The sequence below is a fragment of the Tasmannia lanceolata genome, unplaced genomic scaffold (genome assembly GCF_043159265.1).
Source record: "Tasmannia lanceolata isolate RefF3 unplaced genomic scaffold, GAP_Taslan_0.1 ptg000015l, whole genome shotgun sequence".
Classification (NCBI taxonomy): Eukaryota; Viridiplantae; Streptophyta; class Magnoliopsida; order Canellales; family Winteraceae; genus Tasmannia; species Tasmannia lanceolata.
The window spans coordinates 57,117,310-57,136,217 of NW_027518692.1; the positions used below are offsets into that span (position 1 = coordinate 57,117,310).

The 18,908-nt window shown below is 38.5% G+C and overlaps 1 protein-coding gene across 3 annotated transcripts; it reads right to left on the reverse strand.

The window, feature by feature from the left end:
* Positions 1-5,699: 5,699 nt before the first annotated feature.
* LOC143892611 (alpha-amylase-like) lies at positions 5,700-17,633 on the reverse strand. Of its 3 annotated transcripts, none has more exons than XM_077397342.1 (5): positions 17,309-17,633; positions 9,425-9,557; positions 7,227-7,619; positions 6,411-6,805; positions 5,700-6,124 (listed from the first exon to the last, which is right to left on the reverse strand). In XM_077397342.1, the coding sequence occupies exons 1-5, from the start codon at positions 17,402-17,404 to the stop codon at positions 5,867-5,869; spliced, it is 1,275 nt and encodes a 424-aa protein (XP_077253457.1). In that variant the 5' UTR covers positions 17,405-17,633; the 3' UTR covers positions 5,700-5,866. The 3 variants fall into 3 exon arrangements, with proteins under 3 accessions (XP_077253457.1, XP_077253456.1, XP_077253455.1); XM_077397341.1 differs by lacking the exon at positions 17,309-17,633 and adding an exon at positions 9,832-9,993; XM_077397340.1 differs by lacking the exons at positions 5,700-6,124; positions 6,411-6,805; positions 7,227-7,619; positions 9,425-9,557 and adding exons at positions 11,403-11,940; positions 13,500-14,308; positions 15,792-15,927 and having other exon boundaries at positions 17,309-17,620.
* Positions 17,634-18,908: the final 1,275 nt, after the last annotated feature.

An 18,908-nucleotide genomic window follows, 5' to 3' on the forward strand; every position in this document is an offset into this window, starting at 1 on the left:
TTAGACAAACTTTATATTATTGATAATATGATGAAGTCTAGACTAAAGGGCACCCTTGTAAAAATGGGGTGAAAGGGCGACCTTATTGGCTGCACATCAATATCGTATTTGACTTTTCAGCCATCATTAATGCAAGATGAGGACGTGCAGCAAATATGAGGATGCCCTTCACCCCATTTTTACAAGGGCACCCTTCAGTCTTCCTCTTGATAATATAAAGCATTGCTCCCGTTTCTTTCTTCTTTTGGTCATGTTCTCGTGTTCTAATTAATTTCTTCTTCTCCCCCCTTGATGATCCGCATCAAGAACCCAGCCTATTAGTGACTGGGGATCAAGGCACCTGTGAGCTATACATCCATGGCGAACAGACCCACTTAGATCCCCACTAAAAACAAATTGAAAAAAGGAAGATCCAAATGTTCAAGGAAAAGACAAACAAGTGATCCAAATAACTTGTAAAACTCCAAGATGGATTAAACCAAGATAGTGTTGAGTATGACAAATGTAGGACTTATTGCAGTGTCCTCTATGAAAAGGATGTGTCCTTCCATTACCGTGGACAAAAGCTCAGATTGCATGGGCTACTGAGATGGTATCGTTGTCAAAAAGGACACTGTTACTGGTGGACAAGAGATCAACAGAAACTGCTTTTCTTATCTTTTGTCAAATTCACATGGAACCATACAATGTCTTGTTTATTGCATTGAATGAAAGTTTTTGTCTTTCGGGTGAGTGATCGATGTTCATAGCAACTTGGGACCATAGCGACAGGGAGAAAATCCACCCCCTGGTGGACGTAGGCAATGCCGAACCACGTAAATTCTTGTGTCCTTTGCATAGTTTCTTGACGTTATTTTTTGCTGCACACCGTGTTCGATCCGTGTTGAGAAGATATTTCTCAATTTTTTCTACACATTTATTATAAAAATGATTTAAGTGTTGCATCTCCCATCCTTCCATTGTATCAACTAGGGCTGCAACTCGGGTCGGGCGGGTCGGGTTTTGGAGAACCCAACTCTACCCGAGAAATATCTCGGATTGGGTCGGGTCGGGTTTTTTTTCGGAAAACCTACAATTCCCAAACCCGGCCCTACCCATGATAAATCTCGGGTCGGGTCGGGTCGGATCGGGCCGGGTTTTTTCACATTGACACAATTTTTTAAGGAAAATTCTCGTTTGGCAAGGCAACTCAACTCATAGAAGTAGAAATTACACTCATATTACACTTGAATCAAACAATGATGTAATTACACTCACATTACACTTGAATCAAACAATGCTGTAATCAAACAATGTTGTAATTACAATCAAACAATGCTGAATCAAACACTTGAATCAACTCAACTCATAGAAGCAGAAATTACACTCACATACAATAACAGTGGGTGAGTGGATTTTCACTTTTAACTTTTAACTAACAATAGAAAAAAATGTACATACTATAACTTATGGAACTCGGGTCGGGTTGGGCCCCTTCAAACCTGGCTCGACCCGAGATTCATGCGGGCTTTTGAATGCTCAACCCGGCTCGACCCGAAACCCATGAAACTTGAACCCAACCCAGGCTATTTTCGGGTCGGGTCGATGCGGGTCGGGTAAAGCCCGGCTCGAGTTGCAGCCCTAGTATCAACTGCCCCCGTCCATAAGTGAAGTCCACCTAACGATGTCCCCATGACAGGTTACCAACTGACATAGCAAAACATTGACACCATTCATACCATTAATGTGCATGCTCAATATGTGGTATATAATTTCATTCTATAGCTGCATTTTAGGCACATCCAATCACTACCATTCGATACTGGTCGTCGACTAACTTCCACTGCTCTTCGGCCAGGAGCTTTTGTAACTCCAAAATCCAATTTTTGCTGTCTTATTAGCCATTGAAAATTACTAATTATCCCAAAAGATATGATTGTAGAGAATAATTTCTAAGACATGCCTCAATTTTTGTTGTGTTGTTTGTTGTTCCTTTTGTAATTAAAATTTTATCCCTATTTTAAATTAAAGCCCCTTCATTAAAAAAGAGCAAAGCTTAACAACCGAGATAGTAAAAAACTGCAACCTAACAGAAGATCTCCATACATTTTTAATAATGCAATTCCTCACTTTATTTTACACTTAATCAGTTTCCTGGGGCTTAGGGCTGTAAAAATTCCCAAAAAGACATCAACAGCCAATCCCAAACTGTTTAATATTGCGAGGAATGTCATTATCAAAGAAGGGAGTGCAAAAATCATTTCTGTTTTGGATATATAGCCTAATACATATATAACAGACATTAGGGGTGTCAATAAACTCAAATGGTCCAATGGACCATCCGAATCCAAACTTAAACGGACAGGTTCTAAATGCATCACCGGGATCCATGGACACATTCGGGGCCTTATCATAGGATCCGAAATTATAACTGACTGGATTCATACAACTAACAAAAGCCCGTGGGACAGTCCTAAATCCAATTTTATTGTACAATCTTATAAAAATAGCCTCAATTTTTTCATATCTTCAAGTATAATTTCAGTGGTATTTTATTAAAAATAAGCCATATGTATATATATATTTTTAATGTTCTAAAGTTCCATCGAATATTATTTTTCATGCATAGCTATAGCATACATGTAGTTTCAGTTTTAGTCATTATTTAATGCCCTTTAATAGTTCTAAGCTTTCCAAAATTTGTTTTAAATTTGATTTCTAAAATAATGACAGCGTGAATTAGTTTTTCAATTGTGTTTTTCCTATGATTGGACACGGACACGGACACGGAGTGTTAGACACGACAAACACCTAAGCGAGAAAGGAAGACAAATAGGATCCATTGACACATTCGGGGCCTTATCATAGGATCCGAAATTATAACTGACAGGATTCATTCAACTAACAAAAGCCTGTGGGACAGTCCTAAATCCAATTTTATTATACAATCTTATAAAAATACCCTCAATTTTTTCATATCTTCAAGTATTATTTCAGTGGTATTTTATTAAAAATAAGCCATATGTATATATATTTTTTTGAACGATTCCAATTTTTATTATTCTTTCATTAATCTCTTTCAAGTCATCCAACAACCATCCATATATCACTATGTATGTTGGCCACATTCTTATTATTTTGTTGTTAGCAAAATAATTAGGGAAATGTTATTTTCTCCTCTTTATCTTCCTTGGGCCATCCCCTTGTAGTGTTAAAGGGTGGTCACTAGAGAAGGCTGACCAGGGAAGAAAAGGGGGCGACTATATCTCTTGATTCTTCCCTATCATGATTATGGAAATGATATTCGTTCTCCCTTCTTTTGGTCATGTCACTCCTCAGTCCCATAAATACTTTTTGAACAGTTACTGCTAGCTTTTTGAAATGGAATTTGCTATCCTCCTTCGCAGAAGCACCTTTGTGCTCCGTCCTTTGTATGTGATGACAGCCATGTCACATGAATTAAATGAATAAAGCAAAAGTCAACATATGCAGCTGTTATCACTTGAAAAGGACAGAATGCGAAGGTGCTTCTGCGAAGGAGGCTAGCAAATCCCGAAATGAAATTATGGCAGACTTCAAAAGCTAATCAAGAAAGTATAAAATGAAGAAAAGTGAAGCATTATTAAAACAAGGGAGTTCAGTTATTATTATCATTATCGCATGTATCAAATATGAAACAAGAGTAAAGAGAATGAGAAGTGTTAGAAATGTTAAGAGAGTGCATTGGGAAGAGGGCTCGGGGCCTTTGCCTTTTGGGGGTCTCTTACCATGGGAGTCTCACAGGTGGGGTCCATTCGGTCCTCCTGGGCCCACACCATGACTAACCTACTGCCATCAAAGGATAAACCAATGTCGACTCATTTCAACTGGTCTCCCTCCACAACAAAGAAAAGCTACAAAAGAGAACTTATTTCTTTCCTTACCATGTTAACTTTACCTTTTCAAGATTCTCTCTCTCTCTCTACATATAATTATCTCAAACTTTACATCTCTTATCTATAGATGGCTTAGCCCACATCTCTCTTTCTCATTCCATTTCTTTCTTAGGTTCTAAGCTTCCTCTCTATCTCTAGCCCCTTGCCATTCCATGGATATTGATCGTTTGAGAGCTCTTGGGTAGTGGTTTTAGCTTATGTATATGGCTGATGGTGAAAGTACTAGTAAGACCTTGGTCTCTCTCCTTGTTCCTCGACCCACCATCTTCTTCTTCTTTCTTCTTCTCATAGTCATGACCAAAGCCTCTGAGCAACAAGCCGATCTCACTGTGAACCACAATGAAACCCGGTCCGGCAAGGGTGGTGCAACCCATAACATAGAGAAGCATAGTGCTACACAACCAATGGCTCACAATGCACACCAAGTGGTGCAACGCTCGTCGCCATGGCGGCGAGGGAGGCTTTTTAATGCTAGTGTTCACGAAGTCCCAAGTGGTCCAAACCCCATTTCCAATAGGTAACCAATTAAGCCCATTTTCTATTTACTATATAATCACACTACACTGTATCATTACTATTGCTGTTACTCTTTCTCACATACAAAGCAGAGAACTTGGAGTTTGTATATGAGATTGAAGTAAATGATGTGTATAACAAGTCATTTAGGACCTTTTTCTTTCATATATTTCCTGTGTTTTTTTCTTTGTGGGTGGTTGTTTGGACTTCTTCTTATCGTTTTTGTATGAACAGTGAGTGGAAGCTTTAAGCTTTTTGCATTTTCAAGTTGTTGTAATGGCAAGGGAATCATAGATGAAAAATGAAAGCAGAAAAAAATTGTAGCATAATGATTGTAAAATTTCCCATTTTGCACTACTGTTTGAGATGAGACTTTCATGCAATGATAAAAGGAGTGTTGGGTCATAGTTTTGCGAGAAAAGTAGATGCACCAGAGCATCCAAAGCCAAGCTGAAGGGTCCCTTTTCATTTCCCATGATACCCCTAGTTTCACTTGGAATTAACCCATTCTGCCCCTACTTTCCTTGAAAGTTGGGACACAAGCAAAGAGGCTTTTGTCCTTGGAGCTGAGAGCTCCCATTTAATGCCTGGCATGTTTTGTTTTACTTTTTTGATTCACAAAAAAAAAAAAAATGAAACTTTCTTGAATGATGAAAAAAGGAAAAAAGAAAAAGAAAAGAAAAAAAAGTTGGCAAATGCAGAAGCTTTTGGTCCCCCTCTTGGTGTTGTTTGTTGTTGTAATGTTTTTAGCTATCAAATCTCACGAGCCCCTCAACGTCTTTTGATTTTGCTAATCAAGATTTGTTATTATTTGGAAAGGAGCTTAACGTCCATCAGTCCATGAATTCATGTATTATCAGAACATTTACTTCAAAATATACCTTCTAATTTTAGCATTATTGACACTAATTACAGTTTAATCATTCTCTATGAGCTTTTTTAGAAAATTGTTGGGAACTGTTTGGTAATATTTTCCTACTCTTTCAAATGATTTGACCATGCACTAAGAAGGGCCTTTCATAGGCACTAATGTTGGAAATTTTTCAAGATATGAAATGTGAAGAAGTATCTTCTTTCAAAAGACATTTGTTTAGGCTGGACTGCCTTTGAGATAGCAAAATAACCTAAGCACAGCATCTATGTGGGGCTTGCGAGATTATCGCATAAATTGGTATTGATAATAGTCGCTCAATTATCAAAACATGGTAGTACGAATATCACGAGCCAATTCAAAATTATGACATAATGTCTCTAACTCAAAGTTAGAGCTGGTTGAAAATTTGTTGTTCATGATTTGCTTTATAATTTATTATTGATGAATATAATTTCTATTTGTTGGTTACATCTAGTCAAGTTCATGTTGGAAACAAATACAAAAGATTCAAGCACCCATCACATTACAACAATAATATAATTATGTTGTGCTCTCTCACTAATTAAGCCTTTTCCCACACCGCATAGTTGATCCCCGCAGTTGCAGGTGGGATCTTAAAATCTGGGGTAAGCAAGTTACCAAGATCATTCTTAGGACCAATCTTCACCATTATTTTCTCATTGATGACTGCCATATACAAGTCATTTTCAGCGGCAACTATTCGGCAACCGCTAGTCGGATTAATCCCATTCCTCGCTCTGATTGCAGTTAAACTCTTTATCTCCGTCATGAATCCCCAATCAAAGAAATGATCATAGAACTGCACAATTCCAAAAACAATTCATCAATTTCGATTCACTAAAACTCGAGGGGATTTTTCTATTGAAATGCATAAATTGAGCCCTGTTTGCTTTGATTTTGAAAACTAATTGTGACTCCAAAACTGTATAAAAAACTGATCAGTTTTGGACTCAGAATCGGTTCTCAAAATCCAATAATAATCAGTTTTGGACTCAAAATCCAAAACCAACAGCGCCTAATTAAATGTTGTCCTAATAATCATGTTAGTAGTAGTAGAAAGAAAATTAAGAAGACTAAATTCTTACAATGGATGGGATCCCTGGATGGGTGAGAATGTAAACATAACCAAGCATGACCTTATCGGACGGAAAAGGCCACATTTTTTGCGATTCGGTGTCGTGGTTGTCTATAAATGTGATGGCCCTAGCCGGCATGTAACCTATCAAACCTGGGGGCTTCCCATTTGTGTCATTGAGCCTCCATAATTGTCCATTAACGGCCACATTAAGCACACCCTTAGTAGTAAAATCAAATGTCGTCGGGACATCTCCGACCGATTGGAGCCAATCTATTAGTTCTTGTCGGTTCCTCGCCGGCTCACTCTCCGGCTTCCCATCGGAGGGATCGAAAAAAGTATAGACCTCGCCAATTGCTAAATCCGGGCTCGTCCTCTCCATGTAGAGCTTAATGTATTGGCTACCTGTTAGAGAAAATTAGATCTACTCAAATCTGACCGTTGGATTGTGTGGTAGATCAAGGATTTTGGATAGATTAGGTAATTCAGTTGGATTAGGAGTACGATGATCTTCTTCATCTTATTATTATTATTATGAGTAATGCCAGGGACACTGAGAGTACGACCGAAAAGGGGACCGGACAAATGGGTTCTCGCCACAATATCACAAGTAAAGTGAGCCAGCTCTTAGATTTAGGAAAATCAACAAGAACCTTTTTTTTTTTTTTTTTGCAGACATGGCACATTCTCATGGCAGATCCCCTGCTTGGTCCTTCTCTCGGTCTCCATATCATTTTACTATTCATGTTATCTATAAGTGCTTATATATATACTGTTAATGAAGTTCATCCAAGATTAATAGAAAATCTTCAAAATTTAACACTACCGTATCCCTTGGCAAAGTCCAATCGCCAACCATCAAAGCCGATGTTGGTCTTGAGCCAATTGAGCCAGTTGATGAGATCTGTTTGGACAGTCGGATTTGTATGATCAATGTCGGGGGCCTTGAAGAAGTCTCTTCCGGAGTCAGCATTGCCGGTGCCACAATGAAAGTTGGGGTCATTGTTACAAACGGCCCATGTACCCCAGTCGAGTCGCCCGTCTGTAGTACCACCCTCGAAGGTGCACCCGCCTTCACTAGTTCTGGTCCGATGGTTTATAACAATATCGGCAATAGGTTTGATTCCACTACCGTGTAATGCCTGAATCAGCTCTTTCAAGTCGGCCTCTGTGCCATAGTTAGAGGCGTTCAAGTCGTAAAGTCTTCCCGGCATGTAACCTATAGAATACATTCAGTGATGGTCAAGGTTTTAAATTTCAGTTTCGGAGGTAATTTTGGATCTATCCGAAACTGAAACTTTAGGCGAAATCCCGAAACTTCTGCCGAAATTCGGTAACGGGCGAAGGAAATGTCATTTTTTGGGCCGAAATTTCCGAAATTTGGTAAGTTTCGGGAATTTCAGTTTCGTAACGTTTCGGTTTCGGTGTCGGTCGAAATTTAAAACCTTAGTTGTGGTACAGATATAAAAGGAATCCGAATAGGCGAACGGTCAGGATCAATCCGAATGATCAATTTTTGTATCCCAGGCAAGTACATGCATGTGTAATTGAAATGGTTGATCTTGTAGACCTTCATGAGGCAATCCAGATGGTGTTCGGGCATACAATCAAGGTTAATCACCGGAGATGTACCAAAATTGTGAACTCAGTTGATCCAATGGATCAAATTTGGGATCTAGATTGGATCAACGTCCCCGATCATTCCCATACCACCCACATGGGCCGTGAGAAAGATTAAAAAATGCAACCTAGGTGGAATGAAGGAACAAAGCTAAAATCCACAAATTTATAAATAAAAAAAAAGGGATTTGCTAGCGTCCATCGCAAAAGGCATTTCACGGATGGTCCGTTGCGCAGGCTGAATTTTCAGCAGATTTTGTCTTCATTCACGAGGTGGCTGCTGTCAGATGCAACAGACCATCCGTGAAATGCCTTTTGCGATGGATGCTAGCAAATCTCAAAATGGGATAAATAAAAAGAATTTTAAAAGAAATATCCAAGGAATTACTCAAACGGTAAGAATGTTTTATAATGCATTTTGACCTCTGTGCTTTTCCACCTTGAGTTTGAAACTTGTGTAAGCCTTCCACTTTAGACTACCAAAATTTTCCACAAGGTATCAATGTGACTTTCAATTTTCCACTAGGAATGAATGCGACTTTCCGTGTACATAGACCCTTGAGGAGTTGAAACTCGCATCCCCTTGTTTTCATAATGGCACCCTCAATTCTTGAGAACAGCAAGAAAAGTCATGACGAAGAAAAGGGTGCATAAAAAGCAAAAAAAAAGGGCTCTTGATGGGATCCACGTCATCAAATGTAATTGATTTTACGTTTTCAACCAAGTTATGCAAGGGCTTCCTTGTATCTATCGTTGCTCAAAGTTATTTACGTTGTGGCCCATTAAATGGATGGTTTGGATCATCCTATGGTGTGGGCCGTACAGCGCTTTGGCTGTTCTCTTAATTATGTGAAGAAAAGACTAAGGGCTGTTTGGATACATGGATTTTATAATCCAAATCCTGAATTTAACAAGCTAAAACCTGGAGTTTACAATCCTGAAAATAAACAACCCAGATTTTAGCTCATAAAATCTAGAATTTTACAATCTTCGATTATAAAATCCTTGTATTCAAACGGCCCCATGAATTTTATTCCAGGGGCATTAGCTTACCCAACTAAGAGGGAGGGTGAGAGAGGGACAGATATGAGAGGAAAAGAGAAGCGTTTAAAAAAGGAAACGAAAAACTCTATCCAAAATATGATCGACTTTTTCCTTGTTTTTTAGCCACTACTTCTCATCCTCCACTCATTTCTGCCCTCTAAAATCTCTCCTCCCACCCTTCCTACTACTCTCTCTCTCTCTCTCTCTCTCTCTCTCTCTCTCTCTCTCTCTCACGAGAAATGTAATTTCATGAAAAAAAATTTATGGTTTCCAAACATGGCCCAAGCTTCCTGATATTCCCTAAATAAAATGGTAAAAAAGTAGGAAAATATAAGAAAATTTTATAATGAGTAGTAGTACCTTCAGGGTCAGTAGTGTGGGAGGGTGGAGGCAGCCAAACATGAGTGACACCTGCAGTGGCCAGTTGAGTAACCTCATTCTTGAAAACTCTATACCATCCCCCAGGATGCTTCCAAGACGTCCAATTATATCCCTGCAATTATTCAAAATCTTCCATGTTGTCTCCCAAGCATGTACAAACATATATCAAGTAGAAATTTGCATCGGTTGGATCCATATCCTAAGGTCCAAAATTATTTCATATAGTGACCTATAGAAGGAGCTACAAAATCCAACAGTGTCCTAGACCCAAACGAAGAGAGCTGATGTACAAAAGTGCCCTCTTCATATTTTTATTTATTTGGCTATCCACAGAGACATTTTTCAGTGACATCAAAATCCTACTCAAAACGAAAAACAAAGCAAAGCTGAAAGACGATCTGCCCAAATCCGAATTGCACCATTTGAGTTGAAAGGATGTAAACACAAAGCAAGAGCTTCAACCTCTGCATCTCAGCCCCCATCTCTCTATGCTTCTGTAGATCGCCCTTTTCTATTTATAGCTAGTAGCTACCTCTCGGTCTACAAATTAAATGAGCTTTACATGTGTCCAAGATGGAATTGAGCGAAAGAGATTAATTAGTATGAGGATGAACGGTCCTGATCTGATCTCAGGTGGAGAAAATGTCTACTCAGATAAGAACAAGATCGTGGTAGCCCGTTGCCTAATCAATGCTTTTATCAATCTTCGCAAAACTGCAAGGAGATGACATGATAAGCACAAAAGTAGACTTCGAAAGTCAACAGTGCAAAACCACCCACCCCTTGGTCATCTTGCACTGTAGTTTGTGTGCAGCTGCACAGATAGCTCATCTGTGCATGGCTGCCACAAACCATGTGGGGTGGGGTGGGGTGGGGTGGGGGCACATTTTTGGAGGGATCTAAAGCATTCGTTTGGAAAGCCCTTCCATGGATAGGGTGTGTACCTAAAATCAGCCATGTAGGATCATCCTAGTCCTGCCATTTGTGGAGAGAAACAATGGGCAGAAACAGTGTCTGTCCATTTTCCCCTCCAACTTTGATTGGGTAGCTATTTCTTGATCAAGTTCTAAGCCAGAATTGTTGAAAGTGGTAAAGACTGGATTGGCTTCACAATTTAATACGTTGAAGTTGTTGCAAGATTTACGGAGTTATAGAACCGAACGGAGGGGTATCATATTACTTTTTAGCATGTTAGGAGATTGGCTAATAATGACATTGATCTATTAATCTAGTGGAGATTTGACTGTGAGAGTTTGGAGCTTGGAGACTTACTTCCCCCTTGACTGGATGTTCTTGTTTTGAATTTTCTTGTTTCTTTCTACTTATCGATCACAACATGACATTATTGTTCCATTGCCTTGCTCTTATGATCACAACACGACATTATCGAACCGTTCAAAGTGGGCCAACAATGATGAGGGACACTGAGGTCTTGAAGTTAGAATATGAGCCATTGAAGCTCACAAGTGACAAGTGCCATAGACCTATAGTTGGCTTCTGCAAATGAATGGGAAATTGTACTTTGTTTAAGACATTAGAGATTGACTAATTAAGGAAGTACAGTAGCCCGTAGTGAACTTGCAAGTAATAAGTTAACTTGCGAATCATAGCCACAATAAGTCGTAACATGGATTGAACTTGGCGAAGATAGCAGCATGCGTAGGGTCTTACTGGCTTAGAGTTAGTAATCTAAGGGCAGTATCCATGTGTGTCTTGTGAGGTTGTTGCATAAATTGGTTTTGATAATATCCGCCCAATTATCAAAACTTTGAAGTGTGAAATATCACGAGCCAATTTAAAATTGTGAAATATGTCTCTAAAAGTGAAATCTGTCTCTAACTCAAAGTTGGAGCTGCTTGGAATTTTTATTGATCATGGTGTGTTTTATAATTTATTGTCGGTAAATATAATTTCTATTTGTTGTTGACATCTAATCAAGTTCATGGCGACGAATACAAATTAAAAGAGAAATCATCTTATTATGATAAAGGAAGATTATATTTGCGGACTTTTGCTTGGTTTTCATTAACATAAATCGGTGCTTATATAAAGCACTTGGAGATAAACATTGCAAGGGATAAGGATGTGATTAGGAAAATATAATCCTAATCTAAATTATTTGGCTAATCTAGCACCCTACCTCATGTAATACTTAATCCATCCAAAGGTGAGATCTCACAAAATCTGATTAGTCTAAACATATTACAACAATAATATCATTATGTAGTGCTCTCCTACTAAGCCTTTTCCCATACAGCATAGTTGATCCCCGCAGTTGCAGGTGTGTTATTAAAATCCGGGGTAAGCAAGTTATGAAGATCACCATTAGGACCAATCTTCACCATTATTTTCTCATTGATGATTGCCATATACAAGCCATCTTCAGCCGCAACTATCCGGCAACTGCTCGTCGGATTAATCCCATTCCTCGCTCTAATTGCAATTAAATTCTTCATCTCTGTCGTGAACCCCCAGTCAAAGAAATGATCATAGAACTGCACAATTCCAAAAGCAATTCATCAATCTTGATTCACTAAACCTCGAGGGGTTTATTTTATTTTATTGAAATGCATAAATTTCATAACTCGTATATGTTTTTTGTACTTAAAAAAAAATTACCCACCAAGTATTTCGACTAGTTGTTTTTCCTTTTGAGTCAAGTCCATATGGGCGAGCTTGGAGTTGTATCATGGTTACAAAGTTCGGATTTGGGAATAGTTCGGTGAGAAAATTGAGTAATTTGTGAAAATTTGCGTGTGTTTTTTAATTTATAATACATATATTATGTACTATATATAAAATTATTTTTCTAAGGGATTTGCTAAGCTCCATCGCAAAAGGCTTTTCACGCCTAGTCTGTCGCAATTCAGACCAGCCACCCCGTGAATGGAAACAAAAGCTGTTGTCTCCATTCACGAGGTGGCTGATCTGAAGTGGGACAGACCAGCCGCGAAAAGCCTTTTGCGATGGACGCTAGCAATCCCTTTTTCTAAATAATTCATAATAGAAAGCATGAATTAATGATGCTTAAGTGATGATGTTTTTTACATTAGGATGTGAATTCAGTATTCGCAATTAAATTTTTTTCAATCTTTTCAAGATCTACAGATGATTCATGTGAAGTTGACGAAATTATTCGTCAGATTCTCATTTAATTAATTCAGAAATGTCAGGTTTATTCAGAAATTTTGCATTTAATTCAGAATTAGGAGTTTTTTTTTTTTTTTTTGGAAGTATATGTGAGAAGTTGATGAAATTATTGGTAAAATTCTCGTTTAATACAGAAAAGTCAGGTTTATTCAGAAAATTTTCATTTAATTCAAAATGAGTGATTTTTTAAGTATTCATGGATTTTTAAAGTTTAAATGAAGCATCAAAATTTGGGATCTTTTCAAGAATTTTTTAGGACAATTTTTGGCTATTTATAGTTTTAGACCCTTTTCGTTTTTGTTTTTGAGAATCCATTTTGAGTACAAAACTGATTACTGGACTCAAAATTGAACGTAATTTTGAGTCTAATAATAAGTTTTGGACTCAAAATCCAAACTCCCCGTTCGTTTAAGATTATGACAACCGAGTGTGAGACCACAACCAATTATTGGTAGTTTTGGACCGACTTTTTTTTGGGTTTGGAGAGTGATTTTGAATCTACAACTGATTATTGGACTCAAAATTGAACGTAATTTTGAGTCTAATAATAAGTTTTGGACTCAATCGATTCTCAAAATCTCAAAATCCAAGGGCTCTGTTCATTTAAGATTATGATAACATATTGTGAGTCCAACATTAATTTTGAGCCCAATAATAGGTTTGGGGTCCACAATCTGTTGTCACAATCTAGAACGAACAGGGCCTTTGGATTTTTATAACTGATTGTGATCCAAACTGATTATTGGACTCAAAATTAAACATAATTTTAATTTTTAAGTCGAATAATCAGTTTTGGACTCACAATCGGTTTTGAAAATCCCAATCAAACAGGACTTCGGTATATGTTGTCCAACTAACCATGTTAATAGCAGTAGAAAGAAAAGTAAGAAGATTAAATTCTTACAATGGATGGGATTCCTGGATGGGTGAGAATGTAGGCATAACCAAGCATGACTTTGTCTGCTGGAAAAGCCCATTTTGTATTCCTGATGGTGTCGTGGTTGTCGACTAATGTGACCGCCTTCGCCGGAATGTAACCGATCAAACCTGGCGGCTTCCCATTTGTGTCATTCAGCTTTGATAATTGTCCATTTACGGCCGCATTAAGAAGACCCTTGGTCGTAAAATCAAACGTTGTGGGGACATCTCCAACTGATTGAAGCCAATTTATTAGTTCTTGTCGGTTATTCGCCGGGTTAGTCACCGGGTTAAGCTCAGGCTTCCCATCAGACTCATCGAATAAAGTGTAAACCTCACCAATTGCCAAATCGGGCTTTGTCCCCTCCATGTAGAGCTTAATATATGGGCCACCATATCCATTAGCAGTATCCAATCGCCATCCATCAAAGCCAATGTTGGTCTTGAGCCAATTGAGCCAATTGATGAGATCGGTTTGGACGGTCGGATTGGTGTGATCGATGTCAGGGGCCTTGAAGAAGTCGAGCCCAGTGTCGTCATTCCCCGTGCCGCAATGAAAGTTGGGGTCATTCTTACAAACGGCCCATGTTCCCCAGTCGAGTCGCCCGTCCGTGGTTCCACCCTCGAAGGTGCACCCACCATCACTAGTTAGGATAGTTCCTACCCGATGGTTTATAACAATATCGGCCATAGCTTTGAGACCGCTATTGTGCAAAGCCAGAATCAGATCTTTCAAGTCGGCCTCGGTGCCGTAGTTGGAGGCATCTAAGTCGTAAAGCCTTCCCGGCATATAACCTATAGAATACATTCAGTTATGATACAGATATAAAAGGAATCCTTCTAGGTGAGTGGGTGAACGGTTAGGATCAATCCAAATGATCATTGTTTGGATCCCACGTGAGGAAATGCATGTGTTATCGTGAGTGTTGATCCTGTAAACCTTCAGTACGCAATCCACATGATCTAGGAGCATACAATCAAGGTTTAGATCAATGGTGATGTGCAAGAATTATGGTCGCAGATTAGATCAACAGTCCTGATCATGCCCACACGACACACATGTAGTTAAACTTGCACCCCTCTTATTTTCATAATGGCACTTATGGTGCCTTCTCAACCCGTTACTTCGACTAGGTAAATTGCATCTGGATTTGCACAAACTCTGTTCTAGGTATATGGTATATTCTAGAGCCACAACTAAGAGCCAGAGTTACAGGTGACTATTGAACGATAGTCCCTGATTTCTATACCCAACTTGGGTCTTCGAATTGAGAGATACTCAGAGATCAAGAATTCTCACAATTTCTTAGATTCATGGACAAAATTTGATTCAACGGGATTTTTCTCTCATTTTCTCGAATTTGGAGTATCCTCTCTAGCTCGTGGATGAATTACCCGCGAGAAATGAATAGTCATAATAGTTGGGGTGCAACTTGAGTCAGGTCAAGTTGAGCTTTTGCTAAAAAACCATGAATTGGAATCAATCCGAACCCGATCCAATTTTATGGTAAAGTGTTAACCCCAGTTCCTAAAAATCGACTCGAGTTGCACCTGTTTGGAAAGTTGCTTTGTTTTCCACCGCCACTGGTTACCTAATATAATTTGGTTTTCTATTTGTGGTAGGAAGACAAAATGTGAAAGGATGTTATTTTAGATTGTGTAAAACCTATGAATAAGCAAGAGAAAAGCGTTTTTTTTTCTTGGCGGGAGACTCTTTGTGTGGCGGCTGCAAAAGGATGCAAGAGAAAGAAAGAAGAGAAGGGAGAGAAAAAGAGAGAAGAAGAGATTTTCTTCTTGGATTTATCGGTGTAAAGTCTTGGTTTATAGAATAAGGAAAAATTTGCAAGTTAATCTCATTGTAATCCTTGTATATTGTTTTCTCATAATGATAATCGTGTTTTCACCTGTGGACGTAGGCATCTAGGCCGAACCACATAAAATCTTGGTGTGCATCTTGTTGCTTGTGTTAATTTTTACTTTTCCATTTATTTGTGAATGATCGGACCCAATATGTGAGAACTCTAGATAAAGATTCTAGGGAGATTTTCTATTGAAAAAAAGAATTTGATAAAATTGTATACTTTTTTATATAATTCCATGACTCAACTCGAGTTCCCTCAGCTGAGCATTGATCACTCTCTGTCACGATTTAATACTATGCCCATAAACTAATAATTAAGAAAGTTTTCTTAATTATGTCAAGAAAGACTAAGGTTCTTAACATATCATCAATAAAATGATGAAGAGTTGGAAAATATAAGAAAATTTTACTGGGTACCTTCTGGGTCGGTAGTATGGGAGGGTGGAGGCAACCAAACATGAGTGACACCTGCACTGGCCAGTTGAGTTACCTCATCTTTGAGAACTCGATACCATCCACCAGGATGCTTACTCCAAGAAGTCCAGTTAAATCCCTGAAATTATTCAAAATTCTCCATGTTATTTCAGTGCAAAAAGGAATTCCAAGTAGAAATTCATTCCTTATTGGACATGAATATTTCAAAAAATCCCAGGAATTATTTAAAAAATTCCACGTTGTTTCAGATGCACAAGAAATTCATGCTTATTGGACACTATTTCAACCCTTTTCTCTGTCTTCTCTTTCCTAAAAATGACTGCATTTGTTCTCCTAATTTGTTTGTATTTTCATGAAAATTAAGTCTTTTTCAAGAGAGAAAAAAAAAAGCGGGTATAGCTAACGAGTGCTCTAAGGGTACCCGTTAAGGTGCATTGAAATGAAATATTACACATCTTTTGATCATAAATTCACACAATATGAGTATTTTTGTCAAACAGTGTGTAAAATGACTGTAAAATACCATTTCCAATGCACCTTTAGCAAAAATAAACAACATTTTATTGTTCATTTCTAATTTCAATGATGATTCTCAATTCTTTCTCGGACTTTCCTCCCTCTACCCTCACCTAACCTTAAGCCCTAACCGTGTACAATACAACTTGAACCTAGGACAGTTCGATGGACGGTCCAATTAGAAATGGATGTGATCCGACTGAAAACGTAAGATCCAAAAAGCACTTGGAAAAGGTGGACCACATACTAATGCATGGGTTTGGGTGGAGGGGGTGTGCCCAACAACATTGGTGTAAAACGATGGGCCGTACCCGTCATAGCATGAGGTGTTAAATTCAACACATGCATGGGTTTGGGTAGAGATGGTGGGCCTACCATATTAAGTGTAAAGTGGTGGCGTCACCTGGGGTATGTTGGGTATAAAATGTTAGCCCCAACATTTCAAAACAAAACATGAGATATAAAGAAGAAAAAAAATTCCAAGGAAAATTTTATTGGAAAGAAAATGAATGACAATGGAAAGAAACATGGTTAGTTTATATTTTATATTAGAAACAGGAGGAATGATAGATGCAAGGGCACCCTTGCATATAGAGTTGGAAAAGGCCCTTGATTGGATCCACGTCATTTTCAGAAACCTTGTAAATTCGGTTGATAAAATAAAATCAGTTGCACTTAACAACGTGGATCCAATCAAGGGCCCTTTTCCGGATCTTTATGCAAGGGCGCCTTTGCATCTATCATTCCTCAATAAATAGGTAGATGTGCATATTTTTTCAAGAAAAATATGAACAGCCAAAAAGAACTAGTGTGAACCATTTGTTCAAATGAATGGGGCCATGCACCAAAATTCATTGGATGATTCTAACCCTTTAATATGTAACCGTTAAACAGACGGAGAGAAAATTCTCAACAAAAAAGAATCCATAAATTGAGAGCTATGTTTATGCAATTCAGTTGTAAATTAAGGAAGGTAAGAAAACCTGTAAGACAATCTGTCCAAATCCGAATTGCACCATTTGAGTAGAAAGGATGCAAACACAAAGCAAGAGCTTAAACCTCTTCATCTCAGCTTTCATCTCTCTTTGCTTCTATCCCTATGCGTCACTCACCCTTCTCTATTTATAGCTACCTCTCGGTCACATAGCAAGCTGTATATTCCAAGATGGATCTGAGTGAAGGAGATTAGTATGAGGATGAACGCATGTGGATCAAAAATTTCTACTCAGATAAGAACAAGATGTGAAATTTCCAGCTGCCTTTCTGGACTCCCAACAGAGCTTCCCATGTGCGTTGGCAACCTGTAACATGATAAGGATAGATGAAGACTTGGAAGTCAAGAGCAACGTGACTAAATACGGGCATAGATGAGTAAGCTATCTCTAGACCAAGTTTCAAGTTAGAATTGTTGAATAGTGAAGACTAGATTCTCTTGGCACTTTACTGGCTATGTTGTAGCTGTTGTGATTTTACAGCAAAATCCTCATGCACTCAACAGAGGGCACAAAGATTTTACCTGGTTCGGCAAATCAACCTTTATCTTTTAAAGAGAGACTTCGAAATGTCAAATCAACTCTAGAGAGAGACTTCGAAATGTTCACTCTCTCTGCATCCTTTATCTTATTTGGCTAGCCATCCTTTCCCTCGACGTTATTGAATTAGGATGTCTACGTTTCCCTAACATGGAAGGACACTATCATTCACTCATTTGCTGTCGGTGCAATGTCCGCACTTATTAATCAAGTCAGCTAAGACAAATAAAAAAATTGTCTAAAAAACTTACTGCTGATCGACGGCCAAGAATGGTGTTCATGGTTCACCTATGGATCGTGGCACCGATTGCAAAACCCCAACACAATTGACATCCTTATTGTAGAATCCATTTGTAGACGGACATCACTCCTTATTCATCCTCAAAAGTTCCCATCCTACCCCTGCCATCACTTTTTATAATTTGATGGAAAGCGCAATAATAAATTATGGGACATTATATTGGAAAAACAATATTTTGAGGGATTTGCTAGCATCCATGCATGCAGAAGGCATTTCGCGGATGGGCTGCTGCACGTGAGAGCAGCCACATCATGAATGAAGACATACTATGCTGCAAAGTGAGCTAATGTGGCTGCTAGCTCTCACATGCAACACCCCATCCGTGAAATGCCTTCTGCGATGGACGCTTGCAGATCACATATTTTGATATTTTTGCTGACACAACGTCTTTTAGGGGCTGTTTGGAAATGTACGCAGATTTTAAATCTTGGATTTGCTCAAAATCAACGAAAGACACCAGCCGTATAGCATGAAAACAATGTACAAGAGGTTCATGATCAAGCTGTTGTATGATGTCCTGACAGCATTTCTTAGATTTTAATCAAGAAATCCAGGTTTTAGAAATCGCTCCCCATCATGAGATTTCTAAAACTTGGAAACATGGGACGATCGTCTGCTCTCTTCCTATCGAAAAGAAGGGTGAGAAAACGGAAAACTACAGCTGGTCTCTTTCTTCTCTTGTCTCCCAACTACGATTTTGAGGAAATTCAAGATTCTAAAATCCGCATATCCAAACGGAAACGCAGATTT